Source organism: Phalacrocorax carbo, chromosome 9 (assembly GCF_963921805.1).
Source record: "Phalacrocorax carbo chromosome 9, bPhaCar2.1, whole genome shotgun sequence".
NCBI classification, from domain to species: domain Eukaryota; kingdom Metazoa; phylum Chordata; class Aves; order Suliformes; family Phalacrocoracidae; genus Phalacrocorax; species Phalacrocorax carbo.
This window is the reverse complement of record NC_087521.1, coordinates 13902453-13923877: the sequence shown is the minus strand read 5'-3', so window position 1 is coordinate 13923877 and position 21425 is coordinate 13902453. Positions and strand designations below refer to the sequence as shown.

General features: G+C 46.1%; 2 protein-coding genes across 3 annotated transcripts; one reads left to right on the top strand and one right to left on the bottom strand.

The window, feature by feature from the left end:
• Positions 1 to 228: 228 nt before the first annotated feature.
• On the bottom strand, positions 229 to 4159 carry SAMD15 (sterile alpha motif domain containing 15). Of its 2 annotated transcripts, none has more exons than XR_010374439.1 (3): positions 4030 to 4159; positions 3502 to 3600; positions 229 to 1176 (listed from the first exon to the last, which is right to left on the bottom strand). XR_010374439.1 is itself a non-coding variant. In XM_064460481.1 (3 exons), exons 1-3 carry the CDS (start codon positions 3944 to 3946, stop codon positions 910 to 912), a joined length of 534 nt encoding a protein of 177 aa, XP_064316551.1. In that variant the 5' UTR covers positions 3947 to 4014; the 3' UTR covers positions 229 to 909. The 2 variants fall into 2 exon arrangements, 1 of the variants encoding a protein (XP_064316551.1); XM_064460481.1 differs by lacking the exon at positions 4030 to 4159 and adding an exon at positions 3779 to 4014.
• A 37-nt stretch (positions 4160 to 4196) lies between these two features.
• TMED8 (transmembrane p24 trafficking protein family member 8) lies at positions 4197 to 20097 on the top strand. Its single transcript, XM_064460480.1, has 6 exons — positions 4197 to 4413; positions 5578 to 5656; positions 8277 to 8406; positions 9366 to 9507; positions 9777 to 10076; positions 11080 to 20097. Exons 1-6 carry the CDS (start codon positions 4323 to 4325, stop codon positions 11295 to 11297), a joined length of 960 nt encoding a protein of 319 aa, XP_064316550.1. The 5' UTR covers positions 4197 to 4322; the 3' UTR covers positions 11298 to 20097.
• Positions 20098 to 21425: the final 1328 nt, after the last annotated feature.

Sequence of the window (21425 nt, the reverse complement as noted above, 5' to 3'; positions counted from 1 at the left end):
CTTTTTTTTTTTTTTTTTTTAATTTTCCCATGGGGCATCTCAAGGAAGCTGTTGATGCCAGACAAAATAGTAATGATTTAGTCAGGAGCACTTTTTCTGTTGAGCCAGGTTTTAATCAGCACTCATTCATACTTCCTTGCTGGTGTTAACGCACCACTGCTCCCACCAGCCCTCCCCTCCCCCCAATGACTGGATACTTCTTTGAAGGAAAATGGAGGTAACTGGATATTCTGTCCAAATCCACACAGGGCAAGGCATTTTTTATTTCCTAAATTCTCTAGTTCAGTTTACAGTATTCTCTTATACTTCCTGCTGTCATCTTTCATGTGTTTCGGTACTGTTTACTATGATAAACCATTGCCTGGTTTTGCCTCACAGGAAATAATTTCTGTGGTCAGGCCCAGGACTAGTTGTGCATGTTGTAACTAGGCCCTGTGCTTACGATTGTCGACAGCAGCTGGCAACACACCTGTACACCAGTTATTGTATATGCCATTTATCTTACATCTGGGCTTTACAGTGAGCCCAGCCTGCAGACACTGAAGACTGGGAGAAATCTATTCACTTGAGCTGCAGGGAAGTTGTTATCAATCACTGGTAGTTAAAATATGTCTATGATTATTTTTTGGTCTTTTTAATCAACTGTGAAGCAGAGGTGAAAGACAGACGATGGTACAGTCTGATTTATACCTTTTGCTTCACTTAGTTCCTGGAAGCAAACGATGGACTGCAGAAAGGAGCCAACGTGGGGATGTGTTTGCTGTCGTCAGATGGCTAAGGGCTGCAATGACGTTCTCTATAACCAGGAGAAGGTGGAACTGGACCTCCTTGGACAAACTGCAAGGTGATAAGGGTATATTCTGCTGTCCCTGCTGGGCTTCTAACAAAGGTAGAGTGCAGTGTGAGTCTTTAATCCTGCCACTGGGCGCCCTGTGATACAGGCAGAGCATGTGCTTCTGCCCCAGTCTGGGCTTGTTGGAAAGGAGGAACTGTAGTGTTAGGCTCCAGTCCTGCTTCTTGGATAAACTGTGAGAAAGTGAGGGCGTCTGCTTTCTTTCCTGATCGGGACTTTCGCTCCAGGAAGAGACCTACATTGTCTCTGTACGGGAGGGCTATGGACCTGTTGAAGAGAGGCTCCTCAATCCCCAACAATTCTCGCACGTGTCGTGAAATCTCCTGAAATACAAGATAAAATACCAGAAATTCTCACTTCACGGTGCAACAGCTAATACCATTCATTCTGTGTCAGAGCAGCAGGGAAAATAGGACTGAACTTCTGAATTTTGGAAGAGTTTCACACTTGAAGTTGCAACTCAAGAGGAATCTGAGCCCATGAGCCCCGTGTGACAGTGTAAAAGCAGAGCAGATCACTCATTCTCCAGATTTACTGTGGGGGATGGCATCACATCTGGTCTCTTAGCAGCACAAATAGCTCTGCTTTCCTCTTTGCACTTGCAGAACAAACAAGTTATGGGTGAATGAGTTGAAGTCTATTCTGCCTAATGCAAAAACATTGCTGTTTGCTGAGTTATGTTGTCATCAACAGTCTATATACAGAAGAGGTCCATTATTTCTGAAGTAACTTCTCAGAATGTAACCTTCTGATTTGACTGAAGCTTCAAAATACAACTCACACGGTTCTACTGATCTTTCACAACATTTGCTCAACTTTCCCCCAACTTTGGCTTGACTCCGAAGACCAGTATCCTACTTTGACCGATACCAAAAGAACACCGGACTAATATCTTCAGTGGTTTTGATATATAAAATACCAGTATAGTGGAATTAAAACCAGCAGTAAATTCACTTGTTCGTGCTGCGTAGCTTCTACTGTGTGGCCCTCTACCAAAGTGCCATTTCCCTTAAATGGCAAAAAGTTTCTGTCTCACTGAGCTGATGCTATCACATTTATTTCTATAGTAACTATCTTGGTTTTGACTGTTCACAGCCTTTCATTGATATTTCTGTTGGGAAGCTGATGTGACCAGCATTACGGCCTTAGATTTGCACCTGCTCTTGTACACACTTCCTGAAAGACCCAAAGCTCCACATCCTGCTCAGAGCTCTGGACGCTTGGATTCCATCAGAGTAATTCTCTGAAACACAAATAACTAGCAGGATAGGGCATGATCTTCAAGAACATCTAGGCTCACGTGAAATCTGTGAGAAGTTCCCAATTCACTTGCAAGCTTTGGAAAACATTACAGACATAGCCTAATTGCCACACTTGCTGCAGTTGCTGGTTATCGCTTTGCCAGTGAGGAATTTAAGTTTCTACAGGAGGAAGAATGGGTTACAGTTAAGATTTCTAACCCATGGCTTAGTGTTTCTCAGTAGTTAAACTACCACCGTGCATAATCCCTATATCCCAATGTCAGGGTGAGGCTTACATAGCTTATAAAATTCTTGCCATCTTTGGTAAGTGCAAATGACTGTAAAGGCTGTATCTGTTTGTACTAGAAATACTCTCGAAGAGCTGTTGTCTGAAAAATGAAGGGTTGAATTTGAGGCCTTCTCGTCCAAACAACAGGCAATGTCATGGCACTAGTCAATGGTTTTCGTGGCATATTTTGTTTCAAACAAACAGTTAAGATTGTGCAGCCAGACAGAACTGTGGTGAAATTGCTTTTTGGTGCACTAGAATAAAATAAACAATGTTCATACTCTAGTCGTTGGAGCATAAAGATTTTTCCCTCTTCCTGGTTATTTGAACTTCTACCTTGTGTCCTCTGGGGAAAGCAATTTTAAATCATGATGCAAAACAAATGATTTGTCTCTGTAAATGGAGGCCCGAGTCACTCTGTGGTTTCCATTAGGGAGGGGAAGGAGGGTAATGAAATTTAAGTCAACTTGCTTATTTTCCGGACCTTCAGGAAGCTTTGGAAGGTCAGACTGTTGCTCCAAACTTCAGTCTAGTTAGCTTAACTACCAGTGTTTGTTAAAGAACAGATGTAGGCTTGAAAGGAAAATGACCAGGCAATTACATGTTTATAAAATGGGGGAGAGATGGAGATGCTGCTTGTGTTCAGCAAAGTGCAAAACAAGGAAGTAATAATGAGCTGCCCTTCTGCTGCTTGAGATCAGCGGCTCAGTTGCTGCAGGTTAAATCTGGCTAGATTTTTAGAAGTTCTACAAATCATTAAGTGGAAAATTACTGAAAAGAAATTCTGAGGGATATCTAAGAAAGGTGCATGCATCTTGCTAAGGAATTTCATGGGGCGAGAGTAGCAAAATTGGCTTAAGAAAGGCTAAGCACTTCTGATGCACTTAAGGCATCCCAGTGAGGAAGCCTGCAGTCTCCAGCCAGCTAAGGATTTATACACGAAAAGCCTCAAGAAATTTAACTGTTTGGCTGATCAAACTTGGTTGTCCAGTTTTAGGCCCGCTCTTTGAATGAGCAGTCCGCCCGGGCGGACAGGCCACAGCCCAGCTTGCTTGCAGGCAGCAAGGGTCAGAGCTGGGCGCCGAGGAGGGAGCTCTGGGACCCGCAGCCGGCCGCACCTGCATGTGGCCGAAGTCCGTGACGCCCATGGCGGGCAGGCTGGAGCAGTTCGCGAGGATGAGGCGGCGGCCGGTGATGCTGTTGGCCGTGAAGCACTCCTGGTCGGGGCAGGGCAGCGGAGGGAGAGGCGGGTGAGCCGCGGGTCGCCATCGGACACTGCCGCCCCACAACCCAGCCCCACCGCTCACACACGCGCGCGCGCGCACACGCTCGCACACACACACAGAGGGTTCAAGGCCACCTGTTCAGGCGGCGGCGCGGGCGTGGGCCCCGAACCTCGTACTGGGGAAAGCCGAGCTGCACCACCCACTCAGCCACCTCCGCGGCGCTCCACGCCAGGAAGGGGCAGGCGGACCGCGCCCCCACCGCGCCCTTGGGCTCGGGCCCCTGCCCCCCGGCGGCGGTCCCCGGCCCCTCGGCCGCCGGTCCCGGCCCCGGCTCCATCGGTGCCGTCCCCAGGCCGCCGCGGTAACGCGTCCTTCCGGGCCTCCCGTTCCCGTGGCAACCACCGCTTCCTGGAGGTGCACTTCGCCTTCCCTTCCGCCACCCCCTCCACGCTATCAGCCTACAAAGCCACTTGCGTCCCGCGCCTGGTGGCTCTGCGGAACTAGTTTTTGGTTGGGTGCGCTGTCGAGGGGGGAGGCTGAGGGAGGAGCACCGAGGCACCACCCTCTCCCTCTTCCCGGCTCTGCGCGCCTTCCCTTCTCGTGTGTTTCCGTCGCCGGTGGCCGCAGCGCTTCGGTCCCTCTCGGCTCTTTCCGCCGCGGCGGGCTGCTGCCTTCGGCTCGGCTCGGCTCGGCTCCGCCCGCCCGCCCAGCCCATGTCGGACGTGCTGGCCGCCGGCGGCGGCTCCTGCTTCGAGCCCCCGGCCGCCGGGTCGCCGGGCGGCGCCGCGCTCCGGGTCCCCGCAGGTAGGCGCTCGGAGGGGCGAGGGCAGCCGGGCTGGCGGCGGGAGCTTGCAGCCCGGCCGGGGCCCCTGGGGAGCCCCCGCAGGGGGGCGGCGGGCCCGGGGGCGCGGACGCCGTGAGCTTTTTTCCGCGGTGGGTTCATCCCGGGGCAGCCTTATTTCCACGGTGGCGGTTTACTTCGTGAAATCACGGCGCCCCTTGCGAAGAGCGGCGTCGGGACTTGGTGCCTGGCTGCCGTTTGCTCTGGGGGTGGGCGGGCTGCGGGCAGGGGGCGGCTGCAGCCGGCACCGGCGCTGGGGAGGGCGCCGGAGCTCCGCGGCACGGCCGCCGCCCGCCCGGGCTGCTCGCCTCGCCGGCCGCGGCGCTGCATGGAACTACAGCAACAGTTCCCGGCGTTTCGTCCCTGCAGTGGAAGGAGCGAGGACTGGCGGAGGTTTGTTAGAGGCAGGGTGCTTTCCCCGGTGAAAGAGCCCCGTCTAGCCGGGAGCTGGGGCGCCCCTGCCCTGCCGTGGGCTGGGGGTGCCTCTCAGCTCCGAACTGACTCGCGAAATGGCAGAATAACTACATTACGCTGTAAGGGGTATTATCAGAGAGCTGTGAAAGCTGGAACTTGGCTGTGCCCAGTTCACCACCTTAATGTGGTCAGACAGTGGGGCTGTGGAGAGCATACCGCAGTTGTACGGAGACAGAGCTTTCCCAGAGTTCAGGAGACCCGGGGGAGACCAGGAGCCATCTTTATAGACAGTCCTTTTAGCAGTGACCTAGGAATTTCCATCTCATCAGTGCCCTGTGGGAACTGCTGCATGATTGCTTTTTCCAGGGCTTTGTCAGCCTAGTTTTACATGATGCAGTTTGGCCTTGTTCTGTCCTTCTAAAGCTAGCATTGGTGGTTCCTGGATGAACCCTGGTTCTGAGACTCATTCTGCCAAAAAACATGTGTGAGTTTTTTGTTCTGCCTTTCCTAGGGTTGAGACAATTAAAAATCTTTGTTCTGCAAGGTGCTAGATACAGCTTATAACATGAAAAACTGGTTGGCGCAGCTCTTTGCTCCACAGCCGTGTGACCTCGTCAGTATTTGAGTGCTGGCTGTAGTTTTTCATCCTGTCTGTGTATTCTAAAGACCAAAATTTGTTTCACCTTCTCTCCATATATTCTATTTGTTGTTAGAAAATGAAGACTCAGGCCAAAAGATGGAGCCTGCAGATCAGCTGATTGATTCTTTGGAGTCCAAAACTTCGCAGAGCGGGTAGGAGAATCTTCTTGTGTATTATGGCCCACACGCATGGCAGTCTGTTTGACCCCTGTGGCCTCCTCTGTATGGCAGTTGATTCTGTGCAGGTGAAGAGAAGTGACTGGAGACTTACTTGTCTGCTTTGGGACAGTATATACTGGAATCAGTATAGAAGAGGCTGTTCTTACAGGCTTAAGGTTATTTTAGAGCTTATGAAATGACAAAGTGTAGTTCATGGCTCAGCTATTGAAATCACAGTATCATTCAGCTTGGAAGGAACCCTGCAAGGTTTTGTAGTTGACTGTAAGAGCTAATAAACTTTCAGCAGGAAATTTCTCTATTCTGTTTGAACGATACTTCAAATAATTAAGCATTCCCACTGTCTACAGTTCTGGTGTAAGCTGAGCAAGAAAACACCTTTTACTGTTTTCTTGAAAATGTGTTGGGTTTTTTTTCTTCACCCTTTTCCTTTTTCACTTCTTCGTTAATGCTGCTGATCTGACCCTGTTATCAGATGTTTGGCTTGTTATTATCTGTTGGGCATGTGGTGCTTGTGGCTGAGTCATTGCATTGGTTACACGCACTAATACCATATGCAGTGGAGTTTTATTTGCCATCGTACATTTGTTGCACAGGATACAATTTCAGAAATGTGTAAGTTAATTACATCAGACAGTAGATAAACCACAACCTCACTGAAAAAGAGGAAAAAAATTCCAGCAAAAAAACCTAACAGACCACTCTACTTACTAAAACAGCAGTTTGATGCCATCTTGGATTGATGCTAATGACATCTGTATCAGCCTTCTTGACCCAAGCATGTGGTGTTCTCTCTCTTTATTATGTCCTCTGGTTTTCTTCAAAGACATTAATATAGACTGTGAGCAAAGTGGCCCAAGTAGATGCTGAATACTTGTGGATGTTACCTGATAAATTTGTCTAAGTTAGATCTCCTTTGGAAGGGACAGGGGTAGTCCAAAAGGGTTGTGTGAGGAGGAAATATCTGAACTCTGTCGTTGTAAATTTGCTTGTAAAGCTTGTGTAGCTCTTCCTAATCTTTCAGTGAGACTCTTGGGATTCAGTGGTGTCTGGAGGAAAAAATTCCCAAGCTGTTAGTTAGCTCCTGAGTTGATGGAGAGCCTTTTGACCAGATGTGTGCACCTCTGGTTGCAAGTGACCAAATAGTCCTTCTAGGAGTGATCATGTAACTGCTAAGCTAAAAAGCAAATGGGCGGAAACCAATGGCCTAGGAGTCCAAATTTGTCCTAGGCTGCCAGAGAAGTTGTTACAGATCACTGTGACAGTTCTTCCTTTAGAAAAAGTCCCCTTCAGGTGTCCCTTCGTATATTGTCCATCTGCTGCCATTTTGTGTATCCTGGTATTCAGCTCATTTGAGTTGTTCTTACAGACCTTCTGGTTTATCATGCCATTTCTAGGACAGAAAATTATGCTGTTGAGAGAATTTATCCAGAAATAAAGCCATTTCTTACCTAAAAATCTGTACCCCAAAGGAGTAATGATTTGGAAACAAAAGCCACATTTGCTCTGTTGTATTCTTTATGGATGCAGCAAAGAATGCGTAAACTATTCCACACTATGCTGATAGTCTGCTCCCTTGCTAATAAGCATGTTTCTCACTTCTGAAAGGAGGCATTTGAGGAAATGCATATATTTCCCACTACTGCTGTGTTCTTATGTTTCTGATACTTTAGACCAAGGAAGTTGACGTTGGTTTTATAATGCTGTGGGAAGGCTTTACTTTTCAAAAGGGCAACTGTTTCTATTCTTACTAAAGACTAGGTTGCTGTCATTGAAGTGTCACATAGTACCTGAGAGTATGACAAAGGAGACTCTTCTGGCATTCATCTGAGTTCATTTGGGATGAAAACTCTTTCGAGCTGCAAACAATAAGTAGCGTTTTTTAAATACAATTTAGAAGAAAACCCTCAACAGATAACAAATGCCAAAGATGTTTCCTTTCTTGCCTATTCTTTTCCTGCTACGTACCTTTCTTTTTGTTCTAACATGTCCATCTCCTCTTCTCACAGTGCAGTATTTGGACCTCTTTGCTACTGTTGTACTGCCGTTGTGTGTCTTACGGCTGTCTTGTCTGTGCAGCATATTTGACTATGGTAGAGAGACACCTCAGTGCTCCCTGTATCTCTTGGGACTGCCAATAGGACAGGCACAATGCGCCACTTAGAGGGCATTTTCAGGATGGCTGTTGAAACTGTTTTTGAATCCTTTCACTGATCCAGTTGACCTCTGATGGAATATGCAGATGTCACGTAGTAGCTGGAATAAAAGAAGTTGCCTTTTCTTGAGCAGAAAAGTTGCTACTGATTTCTGCACTTAGTACAGTGTTGGTGAGCTAGCATGTTATGGGGCGAGTGTAGTGAATTACTGCTGTTTAAAGGACAGAAAACACAGAATATCTCACTGAAGTTGTGCCCTCTGGCTCACGTGGAAGACAGTCAAGTGGAGATGCAAAGGGCTCTTTGCAGTTGGCAGGTGCTGACCACAGAAGCTTGTTCCCTTCAGTCCACTTGAATTCGAGTTCCAGAGCAGAGTGATTCCTCTGCTGGCTGTGCCCTGGGTGCAAGTGCTGAACTGTAGTGTTCTCTTCCTCTGAAAGGTCGCAGATTGGGTTGCTCATGAGTGCGGGCGTGACAGAGGATTTGAAAGAAGCAGCCAGCACTTTGGAGGATCAGGAGGTGGCTGAACTAGATGAGAAGCTGCCTGACCAAATCCAGTCCCTCAAAGAGGTAGGTGGGTGTTTCTTATGTCTGAAAGCAAGGACAGAGGTGCAGCGATAGTTCTTCCACCCTACTGCTGTGCTTATGGCTATGGAACTGGGGCCTTAAGGGTTGCGTTAAGGCAAAAATAGTATTATCATAGTTATACTAGTTATATCATAGTTATATTTTTTTTCTATACATTAGCAGGAGATTAAATTTATCAGTCTGATTTGCAAAATCCCTCTTGTGTCTTTGGCTAGTCCTTGCTTCCTTGCAGTTTCTGGCTTGCTAAGGCTTCAAGGTTATTCTTACCTTCTGCCTCTTGTCTGGGGCTTCTGGGAATTCCCTTGCACATCTATGGAAGAGGGAACTGAAAGTGACTCTGCTATATTTTGTTTCTTTTGGTGAGCAGCCAATTCTTTTGCATTACAGATACAGTAGGGAAAACGTGTGCAAGTGGCATCCAGCTCAGGAGCTGTGAGTTTGCATATATGAGGAGAAAGGGCTGGCCCTAGTGAACCAGATGGACTTTAATTAGGATGCAGCAAATGACAGTTTAATTGTGGCTGTAGTCTAGGTGCACACAGAGCTGAAAGGCGCTCTCTAGAGAGACTGTGTCTCGGGAATTCTTTCCAAGAGTAGTCAGCTAAATCTGTAAGGCTGTTGCTTTGTTGAGACGTGACAACTCACACTGAGGCAGATGCGAAGATGTGCCTGCACAGGGACTCCCGTGCAGGGCCAAGGGGTGTGTAATTTGTGAGACTAACACAGCATTTAACATCAAAGTTCATGACTTTTGTGCTGTGGGAGAAATAATGCAGAGAGGTGTCTTGGAGCCAACCAGTTCTTTTTAACTAATAGAAGCTTCTGCAGGGTCTGAATTGGCTTCAGAAAGATGCCTGAATTACAAATGAGTTGTTTTAAATCCAGCTGGGGTCTTTCTTACCATGATGGTCTCTGTGACGTTTCTTATGTGCTTTGTGCAGGAGGCTGTTGTTCGGATCACCAACTACCATGTACCTCAAGGAGCAGGGGATATAGTCATGATTCAGTCAGATCACACTGGTGCTGTGGATATTCTTTCAGCTGAGCTGGAGACTGCAGACCTCCTTGGGGAGCAGAGGAAAGGTGAGTCCTGAAAGGAAAACACTTGTTGGGGGACAGTTTTTAAGTGCCTGCCCTGGCTAGAGAGGAGCAGAGGCTGTCCTGGAGATGCTGCTAATTCCTGATGGAAATTTGGACTCCTGGGTAACGAGCGGGAATATTTCATGTCCAAGGCTTCTGGGAGCAGGCTCCAGAATGCAAAAGCCTTATCAGAAGTAGCTTCACTGTTTTCAGGTAACAGTTTGCCAGTAGTGAAAAGTCGAGAGAGTTCATGATCTTTTCCCTTGTCTCAGCTCAGCCTCCCCCTCTGGCTCCCCCCACATTGTGGACCACTGAGAAGACAAAGGAATTCAAAGCCAAGATGGGAAAGGAGAAGAATGGCCGGATGGTGGTGAAGCGAGGCGAGGTGGTGACAGTCCGTGTGCCAACTCATCCTGATGGGAAATGCATCTGCTGGGAGTTTGCTACAGATGACTACGACATTGGGTTTGGAGTCTATTTTGACTGGACCACGGTTACTAGCACTGCCATTACTGTTCAGGTCAGCGAATCCAGTGATGAGGAGGATGAAGAGGAGGAGGAGGAAATTGAAGGTTAGTGCAGAGCTTATAAAGGTTAATTTGTGAGAATGTCTGTCAGATGCTGTTATGTCCATCTACTTTGTTTACTCAGCCCATTTGTTATCTCTGCAGCCTTTTGGCTTCTTGGTTAGGCTGTGATGAGAAAGCATTTAGCCCTTCCTGCTTCGGCATATGTCAACGGCTGTCCTGCAAAAGCATTCTTAAAATTGAACACATTGAAAAATGAAATTGGAATTTACTTGTTCAATTTCTACCTGATAAAAATATTAGGGTCTGAAATTTTAGCTTGACTGTTTTTCTTAGCCTCTCAGATTGCTCCTACTCACCACCAGAAATTTCTCAAAAAGGTTTTGTTTTGGGGTGGATTTTTTGTTTGCTTGTGTGGTGTTTCCCCCCCACCCCGCCCCAGTACATCAGTAGCTCCTGCTGACTGCATTTGAGAGGATTGCTGCCTTTGTCTTTGTACTTGTGAAACACACAGTGATGTTGCCTGTTCTGTGGATTCAGTGTATATGAGACCAGTGTAGCTGGGGTTTGGTGTCTGAAATTAATTTTGCAGGTTCTCCAAAGAGGCATAGGTTCCTGTATGAGGAGTCCTCTTGGAGAATTGAATTGAGGACATAAACACAATGAGGTTACAGCTAAGAGCTTTCCTGCCTTTGTTTTGCTTCAAGTCTATATCACTGGACCACTGCTGTGCGTACAAAAGCAGTAAGGTGTCTAAAAGGTAAGTCCAGGGAGAGGAGACCAGGCTGGCAGGCAAGTGGATGCTGTCCCATCAGTATTCCCAAGGGAACTGGTTCTTGGCATGTCCTTTGTCACGATAAGGAAAGCTAGACTTCATGGGTATTATTTGCAGAAAGGTCAGAGCAGACAGTATGGGTAATATTATCATAGTTAGCCTTCCATATATATGCATGCCTCTGCTGCATTCTGGTCTTTTTGATGTTTTTCTGGACTACATAGTGGCTTAACTGGCTCTGGCCTACTTACTTGTCTCCTCTCTCCCATTCAGGACTTGCCCCTGTTGGTGATGTGGAAAGGGGCTCCAAAAGCTATCTGCGGAACCGCTATGGAGAGATCATGCCAGTATATCGGAGGAACAGTCATCGGGAGGTGCAGGCAGGCAGCCATGAGTACCCAGGCGAGGGCATCTACCTGCTGAAATTTGATAACTCATACTCTCTCCTCCGCAATAAGACTCTGTTCTTTCATGTTTATTACACTAGCTGAAGAAACGGGAAGGGGCAGGGACGGCAGGCTGGTAATCGTGAGTGTTAGCAGGCTGCCACCTAGCCCTGGTACCACCTGATGGGGACTGCTGTGTGACAGAACCAAGGCACAATTCTGCCGGCTGCTCTTCAGACACTAACTGGTTTCCCCCTGCACCCTCCTTCCCCACTGTCCCAGTGGAGAAAGGTAGCTGTGACTGCCTGTTTGTCCACAGGCAGCTGCTCTTTCTGTAAAACTTAAGGAGGTCTGCTCTGTGCAGGCATCGGGCTGGGCCGTCATGTCACAGCTGGTGAATGCCCAGAGGCCAGGTTCAGGTAGTCATGGTTTTGATCTGTTGTGCTGGTACAAAATGAAGTGAAAATATTCTTGATCTGTTACTATTTTGTGAATAACTCTTCTGACTCTCCTGCTGCATCTGCATCACTAGAGGGCAGCTATTGGTAGCAACGAGCCAAAAGCACAGCTGGCCTGTCGACTAGCCACTGATAATCTCATCACCTGCCGCCACTACATGTCACCGGCAGCCAGTGCGTCCTTCACTCGTGCGGGTGGGGGTGCAGCTGGCCAGGGGCAGCCATGCTGCAGTGGCTAGGCCATGGTACAACAGGCGGGCCCCAAGCAGCAGCCACTGCATGTGTTTGAGCAGGGGGTGGGGGGAGGGTGCACACCTGGAAGTCTGTAAGGTTTTCCTACAGATTAAGAATTTTGTTACACCTGTTGGTCGTAGGGATGTGTAGATGATTAAAACTTCAGTGACCACCAAAAGTTTTTTTTTCTGTAATCCAGATATGAAGCAGAAGAAATTACTTACTGCTGTGCTGATTAAATACAAAACGGTTGGCGTACAACCAATAAATGTACAGGGAATATTGCTTAGTAGCAGCATGTTGGTTCACTGGTATTGCTGCCAGCTGAATAATATGATATATAGCAAGGAAAAGGCTCCCCAGAGGAGTGTAGCTTGTCGGCTGCTATTGCTGTTGCAAAGGTATTGCTAGAAAAGAATATCTCTGCTCAGAGACTCCAAAGGTGTGGCATTTAACCAGTCCTTTCTGTGAACCAGAATCAGCAAAGCCGTTGCTAACCCTGACCACAAGGTAAAGGGTGGAGTTCTGTGGTGTGTTTTGGTGGCTAGCAATGGCATTAGTGATAACCTTCTGCTCAAGTACCGGCGGAGTTGAGCAAGGATTAAGCTAATCCTTCATGGATGAATTTTAAATCATGTTTATCTGTAACTCTTGTTTATTTTAATACTTATAACTTCAAATCATCCTCTTTTCTAAGAATACTGCTGTATTTACATTTTGATACCTCTTTGCAGAGACAAAAAATGGCTTGTTTGCGTGGTGATTCTAGTAGAGTCCTGAGTTTATTTTTGGATCCTCCAGGTAAAGCGCCTCTGCTTGGTGCGTTCCTTCTATCGAGAGGGAATGATGGACAAAATTTTTGTGTATTTAAAGCCAAAGATTTCACTCTCGTAGAAGGGCCACATATTTCCTATTAAGGCTATATTGTAATGCTGTGCAATTTGTTCCATATTCAAGCTCTCCTTTTAATTATCTCTGTTTACTTACTCACTGCCCCAGAGCACTCAGTAGGTCAAAACAGTATGAGAGAGAGCAGTCAGTCTACAGTAGGGCAGCCCGAGCTGGGAGCAGGAGGAGTGGAAATGCAAAGAAACACTGGTTGGAGCGCAGTGGCTTTCTGGGTGAGCAGGCAGGGAGCAGAGCTGGTCAGGGTAAGGAGCAGAGTTGTTGCTGCTTTGGGCCATAAGATGGGGAGAAGACAGCTGCCTTTTGAGAAAGAGGGTGAGCGAGCATGCACCTGGATGGGGGGAACTGCAAAGCTGTCTTATTCAAGCAGGGGCAACCACAGGACAACCTTGCAAGGAGACAAAACAGTAGGGCTTGTTATCTGTCAGAGTAAGATGCTCTTTCATTTAGCAGCGTGAGGAGGACCGTTCCTTCCTTTAGCCTCTCTTGGGCGAGATGAAGGACCATCCTGTAGCCTGTATACAGCACATGAATCACGCCTGAGCAACTGGTTAAGGTGCTCTCCTTTATCAAGTTCCTAGACACTAAACAGAAGAAGATAGGAAAGGGCCTTCAGTCTGACCACAATGTCAACACTGCTCTACTCAATGACTGCCTTTGGTCCTTTGCTGTGAGATCTGGGGAATCCTGTGTGCATTTGCCGATTAACGTGTGATGCAGTGTCTGGCATCCACTCCACTTCCTAATTAGGATTTATTTATAATGAAGGGAACTCTGACCTGAACATACATTAGATTTTCCAGAATTACTGATCCTCAGTTGCATGGCTTATTGCAGGCTAGTGGGTTATCTCCACTAAAAAACTCTTCCTCTTATAGTGTGGCCTCCCTGATGCGAACTTGCAGCTACTTCTGCCCTGTCTGTCTGTTGTTCATATTAAGGTTTGAAATACCTTTTGTCTTGTTGTAAGAGGTTAATAAGGCCTGCTTCACAACCAGTTTTGATTGCTCATTGACACATAAATACTATGTGTCAGTTTTCAAGTCATTAGTTAGTGCTTTTTGTTAAGATAAGTTGCACTGTAGATGGTAATCCTAATGCTCAGTTCTAGCTTCCTGAAGTATGGACCAGCCTTTAATAAGGCTCAGGTCACTTGTTTGAAACTGTGCCCATCTCCTAGTCTCATTGATTTAAGCCCAGCAGCAACATCGAATATGGTATGTCATCCCAATCATCATCAGTGCCTGGCCTGCAAATGTGTGCCCAGAGATAGGCCTGCTGCAGTGGAACTGAAAGCGTTTGGTGTGCATTATTTCACTGCTTAAGTTTCCCAGAAGTATTTGGTATCTCTTATGAACACAGGATAGTTTTAGGCCCGGAGTATTTCATCTTCAGGAAACAGAAGCTCTGCAATTTTACAGGATAATTCCTCTTTTCGGTTTTTTTAAATTCCCATATTATGTTTATGTTGTTTCTCAGGTATTCAGATAGCATTCATTATCCAAGTGACAGCTTCTCTTTGGAAGGATATTTAGTCTTCATTAATTTTCTGATAAATCCAATAGCTTGGCTGTGTGGCTAGTGATTAACAGCAGCCATTCCCATTCAATATCAAACCCATAGTTAGTTGAAGGAAGTAATTTATTTCTCACGCATCCTTTTTTCCTCCATTTTGGTGTATCTTCTGGATTTGTATCCAGTCCTGCTATCTGGCTAAGGTAGTTATTTTAACTGGAGACCTTGGAACCAGGCCTTGTGTCTAGAAAGAAAAATGAATTAAAAAGCAGTTGCACTTCAGAGGGGGTAATTAATCTGTGAGAAAGGAAAATTCCTCGTTTCTGTGGAAGGAATATTTTAGATAGGGTTTTAAAAATGTGTTTCTTCTCCCTGTACATTGTGGCTAGAAATCCAAAAAGCTTAATCAAGGAAAAAACTTACTTTTGCACTTCTGGGTTTGCTTTTGTGAAAGCACAAAATTGTTTTCCATTTTGTTTTGAATATAATTTAGATCTAGAAATAAGGTATTTAAATGTTCGGCCAGAGAGATAAGACAGTCCTGTAGTGCAGGACTTGTATAAGAATTACCTTGTATAATTGTTTGTTTATAATAACGGTAACAGTCTGTTGGGCATTATTTTATGTCAAAGAAGGTCATAAACTCTCCATTGGTTTATCTTTTTTCCCTTTAGGTGTAATCTAGCAGCTGGAGTTTAAAATGTATGTGGTTTGCTGAGGACAGAGTTAAAATTGCTTAAATCAGGGACTACTTGTACTGATTTAATTTACTCACAAGCTCTTTGGAGGCCTGCAATACGGATGTTTGTGAAGGGTTATTGGTGTCAGTCATAGGCTAGTTGCAAATTAATGCTTGGGACCCATTTAATAGTTACGTAGATTATTATTGGTAATGAGCCATTTACATGAACAGGTAAGTTGAAAATGCATAAGAGAAAGACTGTAGTTGTCTGACTTCAGGTGCTAAGAAGAAAGTCGAGTTACCATGCAACTGAGTCCAAGAGACAGCCACATGCCTCTCCCTTTGGCTCCACCCTGTGCGCTTGTCTCCTTGTAACTGTGCCTGCACATAATCTTCATCTGTGGCCTGCAGTGGGTCAGTTATCATGGTGCTGGACCTGGTAAGGTGGGTTAGAGGTGAACCTTGTCACATGTCTAGTTGCTGAAAGACTTATTTGTTCTTGTGGGGAATTAGGGTAGAGGATGAATCCCTAAATGAGTTCACTTTTATCCCCACTGCCTATATCCTTCCTTTTTGTCTCACTACCCCTACTAAAGCCACTCTACAGATGATTTATCACAAGGTGCCTTAAGTACAAGGAGTGTGTCTGAAATAAGAGCCATAGATGTCATTAATCCAAGGGATTTCTTCTTGTTTCTCTGCCCCTTTGGGTAGAGGGGAGTAGAGGAAGTTTCCTTGACTTCCTTAGGTCAGGCAAGGAGAGCCCCTGTAGGCTGTTCCTGGAGATATAAGCTGTTCATTAGACTGCCTTGTTGCTGTAAGACAAGTAGTGGAATGGTGTTTTGAGTTTCCTGACACCGTAAGATCTTTGCCTTTTAAAATCATATGCTGCTGTCAGATATTGAGGAACACCAGAGGACTACTCCTTTTGATACACTGATGCTAAATCTGAGGACCAGAGGACCACTAGATAGACGCAGAAGGGCATTCCTTGTGGCCATTCATCATTTTCTCTAAAAAAAGCATCTGAATCCAGCGTTGCAAGTGGTGTGTGCTTATGTATATTGAGGCTGGATAAGAGACCAAAGCAAAAAAGTTTTGGGTTTTTGTTTGTTTTTTTTTTTTTGAACTACAAGTGTGAAAGAAAAGACTGTTTCTCTTTTTGTCATATCTGGGAAAATATTGGATGTGACAATGTCATGTAGATGTAGCAGACAATAATAATTGGTGGAATAAAAAACTGGGGACTGATTATGTTAAATCCCTTGGCTATTTAGACTGTGAGAGAAGCCAGGAGTTTAGCAGGAGTCAAAGTGCAAAGTCATTTATCTAAAGTTGATTTGCAGTAAATACCAACTAAATAAAGTTTTAGAAGGTACATAAGATGTATTTGAACCCTGCAGTCTTGCTAAAAGGAGCAAATATATCTTGCTAGGAGGAGAATTTCTGTGGGGCTATTCCATGTTTGCCTCCAAAGACTCTCTGTCAACTTACTCTGAAACACTGGTGCTGTTGCAGCTGAAGACACATCAGGCCGGGTGGATCATGGGTCTGACTCCCCTTGGCTTTTCTGTTCTGGATTTTACATGTTGCTTTCTCAGAAGCTTCATCACAAGTACCCTTTATGAGGCAGGGATAGTGGAAGAATTTGGTGATCAGTGATGGTTATCTGGAAAGGTGACTCAAGTCACAGAATCCTAGAATGCTTTGGGTTGGAAGGGACCTTTAGAGGTCATCTAGTCCAACCCCCCTGCAGTGAGCAGGGACATCTTCAAATAGATCAGGTTGCTTAGAGCCCCATCCAACCTGCCTTGAATGTTTCTAGGGACGGGGCCTCCACTAGGTCTTTGGGCAACCTGTTCCAGCACTTCACTACCATCATTGCAAGAAGTTTCTTTTATCCAGTCTAAATCTACCTTCCTTTAGTTTAAAACCATTACCTGTTGTCCTGTCACAACAGGCCTTGCTAAAAAGATTGTCCCCATCTTTCCTATAGTTCCCCCTTAAGTACTGAAAGGCTGCAATAAGGTCTCCCCACAGCCACCTTTTCTCCAGGCTGAACAACCCCAACTCTCTCAGCCTGTCCTCGTAGGAGAGGTGCTCCAGCCCTTGGATCATTTTTGTGTCCCTTCTCTGGAACCGCTCCAACAGTTTCATGTCCTTGTGTTGAGAGCTCCAGAGCTGGATGCAGTACTCCAGGTGGGGTCTCACAAGAGTGGAGCAGAGGTGCAAAATCACCTGCCTCAACCTGCTGGCCACACTTCTTTTGATGCAGCCCAGGATGCAGTTGGCCGCCTGGGCTGGGAGTGCACATTGTTGGCTCATGTCCAGCTTTTGATCCATCAGTACCCCCCAAGTTGTCCTCTGCATGGCTGCTCTCAATCCCTTCATTCCCCAGCCTGTATTGATGTTAGGGGTTGCCCCAACCCAGGTGCAGGACCTTGCACTTGGCCTTGTTGAACCTTGTGAGGTTCTCACAGACCCACCTCTCCAGCTTGCCCAGGTCCCTCTGAATGGCATCCCATCCCTGAGATGTGTCAACCACACCACTCAGCTTGGTGTCATCTGCAAACTTGATGAGGGTGCACTTGATCTCCTATGTCATTGAAAATGTTAAACAGTACTGGTCCCAGTACGGATCTCTGAGGGACACCACTTGTCACCAGTCTCTGTTTGGACATCAAGCCATTCATTGACCGCTACACTATGGATGTGACCATCCAGCCAATTCCTTATCCATCAAACAGTCCACCCATCGAATCTGTATCTCTCCAATTTAGAGAGAAGGATGTTGTGGGAGGACTGTGTCAAAGGCCTTACAGAAGTCCAGATAGATGACATCTGTTTCTTTTCCCTTGTGCACTGATGCAGCCACTGCATCATAGAAAGCCACTAGGTTGGTCAGGCAGGACTTGCCCATGGTGAAGCTATGCTGGCTCTCTTGAATCACCTCCCCGTCCTCCATGTGCTTTAGCATAGCTTCCAGGAGGATCTGTTCCATGATCTTCCCAGGCACAGAGATGAGGTTGATAGGTCAGTAGTTCCCCAGGTTCTCCTTTCTACCTTTTTTGAACATGGGCACAATGTTTCCCTTCTTCCAGTCCCCAGGGACTTCACCTGACTGCCATGACTTTTCACATAACATGCAGAGTGGCTTGGCAACTACATCAGCCAATTCCCTCAGGACTCTGGGATGCATCTTGTCAGGTCCCATGGACTTGTGTATGTTCAGGTTCCTCAGGTGGTCACAAAACTGATCTTCCCTTACAGTGGGAAGGGCTTTACCACCCCTGGTCCCCATCTTGTGGTCCATCGACTTGGGATGAGGAGAGAGATCACCAATGAAGACTGAGGCAAAAAAGTTGTTGCGTACCTCAGCCTTCTCCTCATCTGTTAATACTACGTTGCCATTCTTGTTCATCAGGGAGTGTGTGCTTTCTTTAACCTTTTTCTGGTTTACATACCTGTAGAAGCCTTTTTTGTTATTCTTTGCATCCTTTGCCAAATTCAGATCCAGCTGTGCCTTGGCCCCCTCCTGACCCCGTCCCTACACAACTAACTGTACAGCATCCCTATAATTTTCCCAGGATACCTGTCCCTGCTGCAGTTCCCTCTTGCTCTTTAGTTTGACCAGCATGTCTTGACTCAGCCATGCTGGTCTCTTCCCTTGCCTGATTTCTTACACCTGGGGACTGAGAGCTCTTGTGCTCTATGGAATGTGTCCTTAAAGATCCGCCAGCTCTCTTTCGTTCCCTGTCCCTGTGGACGGTTTCCTAGGGGTCCTTCTGACTTGTTGAAGAGCTGGAATATTGCTTTCTTGAACTTCAGGGTACTGATTATACTCCCCACTTTTCCCATATCCCTCAGGAGTGTGAACTCCACTAATGTGTGATCGCTGCAACCCAGGCTGTCTCCAATCTTGATATCACTGATGAGCTCACTTGCATTGGTGACCATCAGGTCCAGTATTGCATCCCCTGGGGTAGGGGTGTCTATTACCTGGTGTAAGAAGTTATCCTCAATGCATTCTAGGAATCTCCTGGATTGCCTACAGCTTGCTGTGCTACTTTTCCAACATATGTTGGGGTGGTTGAAGTCCCCCAGTAGGACGAGAGCCTGGGAGCACAAAGCCTGCTGGAGCTGGAGGAAGAAGGCTTCATCAGTAGGCTCCCCTTGACCAGGTGGCCTGTAGTAGACACCAACCACAAGGTTCCCTTTGTTGCCTCTGTTTCTGATTCCTACCCCTAAGCTTTTGACCTGCTTGTGGTTATTTTTCAGGGACAGCTCGTCACACTGTATCGAATTCTTGATGTAGAGGGCAACGCCTCCACCTCTCCTTCCTTGCCTGTCCCTTCTGAACAGCTTGTAGCCATCAATAGCCACATTCCAGTCATGGGATTCATCCCACCAAGTTTCAGTAACGGCAATCAGGTCCTAGCTTTCTAGCAGCATGGTAGCTTCCAGCTCCTCCTGTTTTGTTTCCCATGCTGTGCGCGTTCGTGTAAAGGCATTTCATCTGGGCTGTTGGCCATGTCCCTTGGGTAAGAAGCTGGATGCCAGCCATTAAGCTCAGAGCTAAGAAGGCTTTGCCAAGTAATGACCTTGAAGTTTAGGAGCTGTGTCTGGAGATGATAAATAGCTGGAGATGGCCTCCCTGCAACTTCCAGGATGCCCTGGTGACTATCCCTCTCCTCAGAGGGAAGCAGTCTGCGCTCAGCTCACTGCTCCAAGCTGCTAGCATAGTCTTTCAATGGGGACCATCTTGTAGCTGGTCATACCTTTTTCAGACCTGTATTTTTGTGAACTGTGATGCTTGTGTGTCAGTCATTATCCATGTGATGTGAATATTTTTGATGTCCTGTGATTTCAAAATTGAGTTCTCAGTGCCAAGCATTTGCTTTCCATGTCCTTCCAAGATATGAGTTTTAAATGGAGGAGAGGATATTTTAGCAAAATGTGGCACTGAACCTGTTGCTGAAGGGAACATATGAAGACTATAGTGTGCTTGCATTCCTTCTATACTTGGTTTGTATTGTTTATATTTGTGTTGTGGCTGATTTGTAATAATATAATGGAACTTATTCCCTTTAAATAAACTTTTCACTATGCAGCCAAGAACTTTGTCTTCTGTTTAAAGCGAGTGTCTTGATATGAAAAACTGAACTACAGATTTTCCAACAAAACAAAACTAAGTTTAACTGTATTCTTATGAGCAAAGAAGCAGCAAATATCCAAAATGTACTTTGCAGTGTACTGGACATTCTGGTTGCAAATGGATAGGAAAATGCTCTGTTGTCAGCTGGTGATGATGGTTCCATCCAGGAACTTTTCTGCCTGTTAAAATGACTTGCTGGTTTGTTTTTTTTCATTCTTAAAATTCTCTGCAATGCTTGAGATTATACCGAATGTCCAAAGAATTGGAGAGGAAAAAGCAAGCAGCCAAGCTCATATTGTGGGTAGCGTTTGAACGCTTTACCCTCTGGTGCTTCATATTGGTATTTTTCACCTCCATCTGCAGAGATCCCCTATAGCTACCTACTCCATTACTTCAGCTTTCAATATGAAGGATTAAAACCATCTGTTCAGTTACCAGGTACTGATTAAATTATCCAGAGAGAAGTGTTTGCCCTTCATAGCTCAACATAGCTGCTTGCCCATCAACTTTATCTTACTATGAAGACTATATTTACTTGGCCTGAAGGAAGCACCTGCTGGTCAAAATGAGGAATGATACCTGCAGCTGACGGCCATCCTTCTTCACTTGTCTTGTTATGAAGCTCAGTAGGACAAGTGCTGCAGAAGTTCAGCTGTCTCTGTGTTTCCTTGGAGCACTTTTATGATTGTTCCTGCCCACCAATTATTCTATAAAACAAGTTGATCAACAAGATAGAGGACTCTGCCATGTTAAAGATGTTTCACCTCATTTTAAGAGCATCAAAGAGAAACAGTGCTATAGCTGTTTGATTACCATGCACTCACTATGAATCTCTTGTGCTTGGCTCAGACACATGGCCAAGAGGAAAACTAAGCAACTTGGTGGGGATGGAGGGGAATTATGTGAAATTTTAAAAAGTTAGTTCTTCCCTTCTTCTGTAATTTCTGTGGTTGGGCTGCAGCAGAAATGCTCTGCTCACAAGCTACTCAGTGGAGGTCTCACAGCAGGCTGTGTTGGCCCTGCCTCAGAAATTACTCTTCCCTGTTCAGCTGCATAGGGAGCATAATGTTCTTTGGCTGCTGAAGCCCCATCATTACTTTTAGTGTTTTTTTATTATCAACAGCAGTTTTGAGCTTAGCAGAGCTATTCATTGTTATACAGGTGGTATTGGAGACCCAGTAATAATGCATCTGTGGTAATGCATACACAGATTTAGTTATTAAGGAGGATCTGCCACCATCCTGCCTCCCCTTGGTGGTAGCCCTGACTGCGGAGTAAGAGAA